Source organism: Acanthaster planci, linkage group LG04 (genome assembly GCF_054643075.1).
Source record: "Acanthaster planci isolate LZ-2023a linkage group LG04, COTS_SCS, whole genome shotgun sequence".
Taxonomy (NCBI): Eukaryota; Metazoa; Echinodermata; class Asteroidea; order Valvatida; family Acanthasteridae; genus Acanthaster; species Acanthaster planci.
This window is the reverse complement of record NC_141780.1, coordinates 22,395,485-22,407,671: the sequence shown is the minus strand read 5'-3', so window position 1 is coordinate 22,407,671 and position 12,187 is coordinate 22,395,485. Positions and strand designations below refer to the sequence as shown.

At 43.1% G+C, this 12,187-nt stretch overlaps 1 protein-coding gene across 2 annotated transcripts in view; it reads right to left on the bottom strand.

The window, feature by feature from the left end:
- Nucleotides 1-12,187, bottom strand: part of LOC110982973 (uncharacterized) — a 29,571-nt gene that overhangs the window by 4,456 nt on the left and 12,928 nt on the right. For both annotated transcript variants that reach the window (XM_022241812.2, XM_022241807.2), the window contains 6 exons: nt 8,657-9,831; nt 7,424-7,543; nt 5,220-6,558; nt 4,308-4,899; nt 2,236-2,518; nt 210-348 (listed from right to left, as the gene is read on the bottom strand). In XM_022241812.2, the coding sequence (XP_022097504.2) occupies nt 210-348; nt 2,236-2,518; nt 4,308-4,899; nt 5,220-6,558; nt 7,424-7,543; nt 8,657-9,061 (2,878 nt within the window). In that variant the 5' untranslated portion in view covers nt 9,062-9,831. The remainder of the gene's footprint in view (nt 1-209; nt 349-2,235; nt 2,519-4,307; nt 4,900-5,219; nt 6,559-7,423; nt 7,544-8,656; nt 9,832-12,187) is intronic.

The following is a 12,187-nucleotide window of genomic DNA, read 5'->3' as shown; positions in this document are numbered from 1 at the left end:
TTTTTCACACTTCATTTGTTCTTATTCCTAATTCTTGACCTCAGTGAGGAGACTGCTCAGGTCAAAATGCCAGGCCATCTAACAAATGTCATGACTCAATACTTGAAACCTTGTTGTGCTAACTTGACACCTTAGGCATACAAAATGTCCACAACACCTAAGGCAAATGCATACAGATGCGCAATGCCCGTACAGTATTTTTGCCTCACCTGCTAGGCCTTGCCAATCTCTGCCTACAGGGGGCGCATTCAGTCGATTGCAGAGCCAGACAAACAGTGCTGGGGGCAACTTCTTAATGTGAGTGCATAGACTGACCGGTGAGGGACAATTGCTGGGAGATGAAGACAACTGTGTGACAAAAGGAAGTGTGTTAAATCAGCATATTAAGCGTTAAAAACAAAACGATGTAAAAGTTCAGACTGTTCCATGTATATTGCAGGTTACAAAAATTAGGGTTGTCGGTGATATAAGATGCCGATGTGCTCCTTCGTCAGCTCATATAATGCTCTTTGATTATGTGTGTCTAAGAAGACACGAAAGTCACACATGTGCCACGTGGGCTTTCGACTTGACGCAAGAACTAAGCAGCCAGCAATAAAAAACAACATAAAATTCATTTTGACAAAAAGGGCACTAGACTTTTCACACCCTTGAAGTTGCTGACAGGATGCACAAATCTTCCTTTGTTTTTACGCCATAAGGGAACACCCCTCTGAAATCTCTTTTGAGAATGTGCCCACAAATTGCTGATTTGTGCATTCAACATGGGCATGTACGGGATCCTACTGATTGCTCATTCATTACTTCCTTATACAGCAAACCCCAATACAACCAATGTACATGTACATGTAAAGTACAACAAAGTAGGACAAGTGTGTGCACACACACCTACATGTAATAGGATGTCACAATTCAGGGAAAACAAAAGTTGGAACCATAAACAAAGTCAGGATATGTAATGTGCCGGTTCCACTATTTTGGCTCCAACGAGGCAGACTTGTCACATTACAACTGACACAAATGTCCTTGTTTGTAAACAAAAAGAAAATACCTAAATCCTAACTTCAACTTCGTCTTTTCCTGAGCATCTAAGACTGTGTATGTCAAGAAGTCATGAACATGTGTACATGTTCATGTTAGGGTTTCCTTGCATACACATGAACACAAAACCCTTTGGTGTTCGGTCCTTCTCCCCCAAGCATTCAAATTCAAGTTCTGATCAATGGACAAGAAGAACAAATCTAAACAGAATAGAACTCGGATGTTTTCAACACAAGTTTCAGATCACTAAAGTATTGCAGAAATCGGGCAATTTTACATGTTAACCCTAACCTTCCCCAACCACACAGAATTAAACAGTAGTAAAGTGTTTCATTCTGTGGGGATAGGTCTGGTAGGCCCGTAACAGCTGGCTTTTGCATTGGGTTTGGCATACCACAGAAAAACAAAGTCCAACAGCCTCTGTGCACAAAGTCCCATGTGGGTGTTTATCTTTGTGTGAATGGGGAAGGTTAGGGCCAGCAACCCTTGGGGGGTTAGGGTTAAACTTAGGGTCTGTTTGTTTTTGTTAAATTATGGAATGGAATCAATGTAAGAAAGGGATTTCCTCTGGTAGTATACTGTATACAAAACTTCTCATTAACAAATCATTCAAGTATTTCTTAGAAATAGTGTTCAAACTTTTCATGACCTCAACTAGCAGCATCATAAACATTTTTGTTTTTGTTTTGAAGGCAAAAATACGGAAGAATACATGCACAGTATCATTTACATTGAAATAAATGCAAGTAACTGATCAAACGTGTGTCCCGACAACGCAATTTTTGTGCAGATGTGTTCTGTAAAAGTCAGAGTCGTGTGAGGTGTATTTTTAGCCTTTCCGTTAAAAGATCTATTTCAAAATGAGTAAGTGTCCTCAAAAAAACATCCATACACAGCTCAGGGATGAAGTTACATTTTGTCAGCAGAACAATGGAAAAGAGCACATCAACATGGTTTGGATTTCTGCTAGAGATGAACAGCCAGCCAGCTTCTCACTCATCTCCTTTTTTGACCCTGGTACAAATCACAAATCCTGGAAGGACACCACAACTAGCTTCCCTCACTCTGATTGATTAGCCCCTGTAACAACCAAGGACTGTTTGCCACACACTTAGCAGTTATACATGTACATAAAGACAAGGCTTCTGCAGCCCAAATTCCTGGATCAATTCTCGTTGCAAGCTCAAACATTACCTGCATGATATTGGTCGCTCTGAGCAACCACTGGTCAACGTCTGGATAGCAGTCCACTTGCTGGTCACCGCACCACAGTGGTCCTGGTGCCTTGCCGTTGGCAATATCTATCACATGCGTCTTCTCTGGTTCCCCGGCCCTGACTTTGCAGTAGTAGGGCTGCAAGGGGCAAGGTGGGCCTATAGTGATTTGGGCACTTGACTTGATATATGTGGATCTCATTTGATCTACAATGTTGCTGGTCAAGGCGAGAAGATCATGCACATTGTAGTTCACTCCGCACCTACATACAGTGTACATGTAAAACAACAAGATTTTCAATTGTAATACCTTTTTCCCATAGACATTTCAACTTACACCGACATTCAGTAAACTGGGTTACTCTTTAGGCCTCACATTCATACTTTGATAATGTGGCCGGACCAACAACAGGGGGCACTGTGATCCCTGATGTATGAAGTGAATGACATGCCTCATGCCTTATTAATTCTCTCCTCATAACTCATGAGAAACATTGGAGCTGACGAGTTTTAAGTACCAATTTTCGCAGTAATTCGTAAGTACATTTTAGTGGTATATACGTATTTCTTACGGTAAACCTTTACAACAGCCACAAAAAATTGGCTAAAGTCAGGTTTAAAAATTGCACATGTGAATATTGACCTAAAAGTGTGTTAAATATTTGAATATTCAGTTTTACATCAAAGTTTTGGACAACAGAATCACTAAAGCAGTTAATAACAAAGCAACACCTGCACTACAAAGTAACATCTGCACTGCAAAGTAACACCTGCACTGCAAAGCAACACCTGCACTGCGAAGTAACATCTGTACTGCAAAGTAACACCTGCACTGCAAAGCAACACCTGCACTGCAAAGCAACACCTGCACTGCAAAGCAACACCTGCACTGCAAAGCAACACCTGCACTGCAAAGCAACACCTGCACTGCAAAGCAACACCTGCACTGCAAAGCAACACCTGCACTGCAAAGCAACACCTGCACTGCAAAGCAACACCTGCACTACAAAGCAACACCTGCACTGCAAAGCAACACCTGCACTGCAAAGCAACACCTGCACTGCAAAGCAACACCTGCACTGCAAAGCAACACCTGCACTGCAAAGCAACACCAGCACTGCAAAGCAACACCTGCACTGCAAAGCAACACCTGCACTGCAAAGCAACACCTGCACTGCAAAGCAACACCTGCACTGCAAAGCAACATCTGCACTAATAAGCAGGAGGTTGTGGGTTCAAGTCCAACCCAAGTATGCTTGTGAATTTTTTCACATGCTCTTGGACAGCACTGAGTGTACTGTGTTTATATACACTGTACGTTAATTCAAATTAACATCTCCCCAATGCAAAGTACATCTGAAAAGTGACAACTTATTATCATTACAATTACATATATCCCTTCGGGCATTTTTGCTAGCACAAAGGGATAATTTCTCATTCAGCAAAGCTTCATCATTTTGAGAAATAACTGAATATTTCATTGTACTACACCAGCAGTTTATCAAAAAGACAAATACCGGTAAATAAATTAACATACATGTACATGTAACAGTTTGAGTACGGAGGGACAGCAATTCTGGATTTAACCTTATACAAATACATGTATTCTGATTTCAATCTTGACTGAACATGTACTGTACCGGTTCTTCCACTAATCGTGTAGTGGATACCATTTTTGTTGGGGGATATGTCAGTGTCATGTAGGTGTTGAGAGGAAGACACAATAACACAACTGTGACGTAAAGACCACTCTTGAATTTTTTTAGGGGGGCGGCAAGCAGGGGTGAGTTGCAAGGATAGTCATGCATGCACATGTACATGTACATATACATGTACATGCACATGTATGTGAATGTCTTGTAAGGCTCTGGGGTCACAACATCTGCAAGGTCTATGTACCTTTCAACACTGTGATATTGCCTCAGGCTGTTCAAAGGTTATATGGCATTGTCTTTATGTCAAGAATGAATAAGCTGAGCTAACGGCACTGATCAATTTCAACAGCCACTCAATGAAGAGAATATGAGAATATGAAAGTATCCTCTTCCTAACCTTGCTGAGATTGTGATGAGGCTCTCCACCTCATCACATGACACATCCATCTCGCAGTCATTCGCTAGGCTCAGCTGTGCTGAGTTTGGCCCATCGATGCGCCATCTACCGTGGGTCTCAAAGACCTTCCTCATCAAGTGCACCAGCCATGCTAGGAAAAATGCGTCGGGCAGGCTGCCATGAAAGTCCAGGCACAACCGGTAGGAAGAGGAGGAGCCATGACGAGGAGGGGAGGTGGTCAGCGCCTCCTGAGGAAGGAAGAATGGCACTAGGTACTTGGTGGACTCCGCCTCAGGTTGCTGCAGGCAGTGAATAAGACCCATTAGGCCCAGTGTGGTCAGCAGATTCCCTGGGTCGTTCTTGGGGTCGTAACGCAGTAGGTGTTCCAGGAATGCTGATGAGGCGAGAGAGCTCTGCCCAAGTTCCTCCCAGTGATGCATAGAGTTTGGAAAGCGGGGGTCCTGTTGTTCAGAGCGGCTAGGAATAGTCGTCAACTGTTTGGTAGCCATGATGAGATGGTAACGGTCCAGTAACACGTTGTTGCTGGTTATTCTGAACAGAGTGCTGTTGGACCTTCGACACGGAAGGAAATCTGCACAAATTTAGGCAAATACATGAAATTTTTATTAAAATGGATGATATTCCTGGTATTGTTTTCAGACAGTACTGGTTAAATGCCACACTCACAATTGTTACCAAGTCAAAAACTTACTAGAACACTGAATACAGAAATTGACTTAAAAATCAGTTAACACTGTAAACTGCATTCATTTTTCATTTCAAAGAAAAGGAATTATCTATAAACAAGGTCCTTTTTCTTGGAAAAAATTTCCAAATCGAAGCAGAAATCTCAATCCATTCTACTTAGGAAGAAAAATGTGTTTGAAATCGGAGGCTAACATTATAACTCACCAGCACATATTATGTCTCCACAGTGGTGAAGGAAAGAAAGCAAATTATGCAGTTCCTTCTCTGAGGTAATTTCCTGACATTCCTTCTTGATTCCTGCTTTGAAAGCATAGTGAAGGCCGTTCTCTTTCAGACGGTGAACTCTCTCCCGATGCAGGAGGTAGAGATAGGGGTAACAATCTGTGATGAATGGCTGCTTGAAAGCGAGGTGCAAAATGTGGTCTCGAAGGCTGCTCATCTCGAAACCTCTATCCTGTGGGTTAATGATGCCCATTGGGATGCTGTTTCCAGCCCAGTAGCTGACGTCCAGGCTGTTGCCCTTCTTGGATGGTATGATGCGGCACTGCCCTCTGTCAGAATTCGACTCTACATCCACTCGACGATGGAGGTCAGTGGATGATCGGCTGACGTTTGCTGGGTTGGCTCCCACAACTTGGAAACATGGGCAGTTGGTGGTGGAGTTGTACTGGAGCTGATTCATAAAGGCTTTGGCAAACTGCCTGTGAAGTCTCTGTCCGATGGCAGTAAGCTGGTCTGATGGCAAGCTATTGTCAACGCTCATTACCAGATAGACTGGGGCTCTATTGGACGTGTAGGTACGGATCTTGTTCAACCGCCTTTGGATGTCAAGGAGGACTGACCGTTCATTACTGAGGAAGTCGTGGCAGCTAAACTGAATGACAAAGATGGAGTGGGCAGTTGCAAGGATGTGCTGACAGTAGGCTGAGAAGGGATGAGACTTCAAGGCTATGATCTCAAGTTCAATGCGATCACTCAAGGCATTGGGTTTCAAGTTGTTCTTACCAGCAACAGACTCCAAGAGTTCCGTTACCCACTTCTTGGGTTCTTCCTGTGATCCGGCCAAGGAGAGCTTGGAGCCAATTCGGCTCAAACAAGCTTGGTAATACACACCAACATCGTTCGATTTTGACAACGCTTGGCCTATGCTTGGCCCCACGAGCGAGGTGGCCAGTGTCTCTGCCTGACTGCCAGAAATCAGGATCCTCAAGAAGGGAAGTCTCGGCATAAGGGTATCCAGACGGGAAACATTCCCAGAGTTGGCCAGAGCTGAGAGCCTGTGCTCTAGGCTTTTGGGCAGGAGGGCATCCCTCTTGTCAGACGAGGACAACGAAGTGTGGGAAGAGTTACCACTGTCCATTCCCTCTTCAAGTTCAAGCGCTTCCCTAGTTTTCATGTCCCCATTGAGTCTTTCACTGCTGACAGATCTTTGCAGGCTGTACCTCTGACATTTCTTCCCACAATTTATTGCCTCAGGGCGTTGAATAATGAGGTAGACAGGCTTGTCTTTGTCCACACTGACAACTGACCGTAATGTAATACCCTAATAGAAAACAAATAATTTATAGAAATTAGAAACAATTAATCATCTGTGCTCTGTAAGACTGAAATCCCCCTGCTTTCATGGCCTATTTTTCTTCCTTTGCAATGACGTACATGTATTCGCTCTCAAAAGGTGTTAGCCCATGAAAAATGTTTTCAGCAAGGACAAGTCAACATGGCAAACAAGTAGCATAAGTGTATGGTCTTGACATTCAAGAATGGCACAGTTTATCTAAGGCAAGTCCACTCTCCTTGTAAACAATTCAGGGACTGAAGACCGCAGTCAATGTACGTACAAGTATATGTAAGTTCCAGCAGAAAGGATTCAGAAACTTACAATAACCTTTTGTCCCTAAATGCTTAGGAATGATTAAAAAAAAAAAAAAATCCTCCCAACACCAGCAAAAAAGGACAAGAAAAAAAAAAAGCACAAGAGAAACCACCCCCCCCCAAAAAAGCAAGCGAGAGAAAAAAAAAGAGTTCTAATATCCAAGTACATGTTGACAGGAATTGCTGAGCATCATAGGCAACAGGAAACCAAAGGGTAACAGTACATACATGTACTATTCTCTTGGAACAATTACAAATTCAAAGAATGAATGTGAATGACTGTAATAGAATATTCTGCCATGTAAATCCAAGTGGATCATTCACACTGTCATGAACAGGATTTTTTTTGGTGGGGGGAGGGGTGGTCCCTTGTCTTCCTTCTTTTGGCATTTTTGGAGGAGGGGAAAGGGAAGACACACCCCCTTACAGCCCGTTGAAACGCCTTTACGGTATGTTTGTACAACAATAGCTCCAACTTCACATTATCCCTCCTGATCTCTCTTTGCATTCATCTCAGAAATATCTTCTACTAGTACCTCTTCACTGTTCAAAGGTTGTCCATTGACTGAAAGGATACATTCTCCCACACCAACTATTCCAAAAGACGATCCATCGTGGAACACCTCGGAGATCAGTGTGTACGAGGATATTTTTCCCTGCAATGAAATGCAGTGCAGAGAAATGGCATTTATAAGGAAATCTCGAACAAATCTTTAAAGCATTGTATGATTTTGTAGTAATCCATACAAACTTCAAGACACATGCAATTCAAATATTTTAATATGCTGCACATGTTGCGACTATTTCAAGAATAAATGAACTGCATTTACCTTTTTTAATGAAAGTTTTGTTTCTGCGCTTGCTTTTTTTTTAAAAAACCAACGTTATGACCAACATCACAACAAATTCTGGAGAAATATCAACTGAACCACTGAAGCTTGCAGCTTCATCTAGCATAAACAGAATACAAAAGTGACTATTTCACTGGCACAATTACCGGTATACATGTATATGTAAAAGACATCAATGCGAGAACACGTTTGTAAACCAACACATGCCACCCCACTTCCAGGTCAAAATGTCATGCTTTGGTACTCTATTAGCATTACTGTTATGCTCATGAATATTGAAAGACACTAAATCAGCATACTATAGTAGTATCGACCAGAAAGACCTTAATAACAGTTCTGATCAGACAGAGCAAATAAAAGTCAGGCAAGCCACTAACGTACTTTCAAGTTTCCAACTACATGTATATGTTAATTTATATAACGGGTTTTGCCCTTACCCAACGTAATATTAATAAACACTGTATGCTCAGTGCTTGCCCAAGAGCTTGCAAAAAAGTCACAAGCTTACTTGGGTGGGACTCGAACCCACGACCTCCTGCTTACTAGTGCAGATGTCTTAACCACTTGACCACCGAGCTTGCCGCAAGCTCTCGGACAAGCACTGAGCATACAGTGTTTATGAATATATACGTTGGGTAAGGGCAAAACCCGTTACATTAATTAACATCTCCCAAATGCAAAAATACATCTTGAAAATACATGTATATGATTACATTCAGTAACAGCTTCAAGACTTACATTGTATAGAATCTCTATTGTCAACATGAGATCATGTGTATGCAAATGACAAAGATCTACGTGTAAAAACCTCTCGTAGATCAAGCCACAAGATTTGAAAAGCCACTTCATGTACATACCATATGTATAGACATAGGCATAAAAAGCACGATTTTAACAGCAAAGAAAACATGTACTTACTTTGACATTTGTGTATTTGAAACCAAGTGATCCTTTGCCATTTCGCTCCAATTTCACTCTTCGCGTGGGGGTCTGCCAACGGATGCTGTCTGGTTGTCTGAACACCGTCCTCACCAACTCTTTCAATTTCTCCTCTTCGCTGAGGCTGTCCCAGCGGCAGCAGAGCTGACAGCTGGATGCTGGGCTGGCTACAGAGGGCTGAGGAAGGTGCCCCTGCATGGGCGACCCAAGCAGGAGAGGGGTAGTGGAGGACTGGGAAAAGCTGCCTCTGCTGCAGGTGTTCACGCTGGACGTGATGCTGGTGATGCGTAAGAGCGAACAGTCATCACTGCTCTGAGATGAATAGCTACGGTTGGCTGTGTCCCTTGTGTCGGGTGCCAGATTGGAATCAACGGGCAGACCCATGACAGGTAGCTTACCCTGATCTCTCTCTCCTGGATGCAGCTACAAATCCTTGCACAGCTGGTGTTCCCTACACCTGACAGAGTTCACATTTCTACCTCTTTAAAGCCGATCAAAACAGTCTCTGAATCCCATAAAAACACAAGCCACTCCAACTCTTCCTGTCAAGCAATCGGTAAGATATGAAAAACCACGTTCTTCCTGCTGTGGGATGCCTCTCTGTATACATGTATGTGTTGCGACTAATCCACTTTCACTTTGATAACACTGCACTTGATAATCTCTGACCTTCCAAACAGCAAATGGTCCCTTGTCCTTGTCGGAATGCTGAGCATGTGCAGTACCTCAATTCAGGCCACTGCACTACATACCACCCTGAGTTATGGTACCTCTAAAATATGTGGCCCGCAATCATGCATCACGATTCCTGTGTTTGAGTGTTGACTTCCTTGCTTGACACGACACGTGCACACTTCTGTACACTTCATGTACATGTATCCCCACATCAATCCAATGGTACTTTGCAAACTGCAGACTGTACAAACAATTCAGAGAACTACCAGCACACCACATCCCTGTCATGCTACAAAGAAATACTGTCAATTGTGTCATGTAGGGGTACCAGCCTGCATAGGGTACCAGCCTGCATAGGGTACATGTACCAGCTTGCATACATGTCTGTGCGGCATATGCCACAGTTCATGGTCAGGGTGGAACTATCACGGGATCTGACTTCCTGGAAGATGACTCTCACAGATGGCCTCTTTGAACCTCTGCATAAATACATGTATAAGAGCAAGGAAAATTACAGGCAAGAAACTGAGTTGCCTTGGTAGCAACAATGTAGCAAACAAACTATGGCAACAACCTCTCAAAATTCTTGTACAAGTGCTTCTGGTTACAAAACAAACAAAACAAAACATCAATAACTCTGACCCCATAAGGGAGGGAAGGGAACAATGTCTAGAACCTACTCCGACCCCATTTGTAATTATGACCCAGCATTAACTCTGACCCCATAAGGGAGGGAAGGGAACAATGTCTGGAACCTGCTCCGACCCCCATTTGTAATTATGACCCAGCATTAACTCTGACCCCATAAGGGAGGGAAGGGAACAATGTCTGGAACCTGCTCCGACCCCCATTTGTAATTATGACCCAGCATTAACTCTGACCCCATAAGGGAGGGAAGGGAACAATGTCTGGAACCTGCTCCGACCCCCATTTGTAATTATGACCCAGCATTAACTCTGACCCCATAAGGGAGGGAAGGGAACAATGTCTGGAACCTACTCCGACCCCCATTTGTAATTATGACCCAGCATTAACTCTGACCCCATAAGGGAGGGAAGGGAACAATGTCTAGAACCTACTCCGACCCCCATTTGTAATTATGACCCAGCATTAACTCTGACCCCATAAGGGAGGGAAGGGAACAATGTCTAGAACCTACTCCGACCCCATTTGTAATTATGACCCAGCATTAACTCTGACCCCATAAGGGAGGGAAGGGAACAATGTCTGGGACCTACTCCGACCCCATTTGTAATTATGACCCAGCATTAACTCTGACCCCATAAGGGAGGGAAGGGAACAATGTCTGGGACCTACTCCGACCCCCATTTGTAATTATGACCCAGCAATAACTCTGACCCCATAAGGGAGGGAAGGGAACAATGTCTAGAACCTACTCCGACCCCCATTTGTAATTATGACCCAGCATTAACTCTGACCCCATAAGGGAGGGAAGGGAACAATGTCTAGAACCTACTCCGACCCCCATTTGTAATTATGACCCAGCATTTGTTGAATCTGAACAAATTCAACAAATGTTGCCTTAAGTACGGTACCAGTATGTACAGCATTGCAGAGGGAACAAAGAACCTCATCGTCCAGCTACATAAACACACAACGGTACACATAAATATGTTTCTTTGTGTAGCCTGAAATAGGCTTCACACTGTTGCGACTGTCCAACACAACTGTGGTGCACCACAGAGCAAGGAACAGAGGCCAGTTTGAAAAAAAAACCCAAAAAACACCGATATTAAGTTTTCAACTGAGTACAAGTACCAAGTAAAAGTACCAGATTGGGGTGCTATGTACTGCACCTCTTTCTTTTTACTTCAGATCAATGAATAAACTGAAACTGTAACTAAAACAAAAGACAACATCAAGTACCCTATTGCATATGTCCTGGTCCATCGCATGTCCACCAATGCAAACTTTGGTAAACCAGGGTACATGTACAGTTACTAGTTGGATAGGTTTTATAGCTCCAAGGTTGGATCCAGCAGGGGCAAAGGTGACCCATCAAACCTTACTGCCATGGTGATACTGCTAAGCTTGTTCCTTACCGTGCAGACCACTAATTCAAGTGAGAATGTCTAGCCAGCTTATTTGTATCAAAAGTGCCTCCGCAGTATCTTTTGAAAAAGGAGATTGATTGGCCCCCAAAATGGTGAGATTGTGTAAATTGTTGCCAGGATCAACTCCCTGGGTCTTTGAGCTTTCATATGAAAGGAGAATGGCTGAAAACTACGGTTGAAAAATGGTTGTAAGTGCCTGAGAAAGTTCAGGGTCGCCACTTGAAAACTGGCTGCAATCAGACTTCGGAAAAATCACTTTTGGGGGGGTGATTTTGTTTTGTGGGAATAATTAAAAATATAATTGGTTAACCCACAAAAAAGTTGCAAAGAAATTGAAAGATTAGTGACCAGACAAGAATTTCATTTGTGTTTCAGAAATCTCAGGGATGTTGGCATGCATGTTACTGGGCCCTGAATAGTGCTGATTTTACACTATTTTCAATGGGGCTTGAATTAGTGGACTGTACCCTTAAAACCTCAGGAGTAATTCTCAGGTTACAAGCCCCTGCAAAGGTCCCCTGGGTAATGACAGCCTGGATAGGCCCCATAGCTCTATGATAAATTGGACAAGGTACTTCCCAGCTTTGAGCAACAGCCTTTGCAAGATCCCAGCAATGAGTAATAACTTCCATCAAGCCTAGTGTAATGCAACTGTCAGTTTTTTTTTACACCAAGTCATTCCCGGGTACATACATGTACATGTACATGTACAGAACATTTAAGTGAATGTCAACAACAACAACAACAACAACAAAACAAG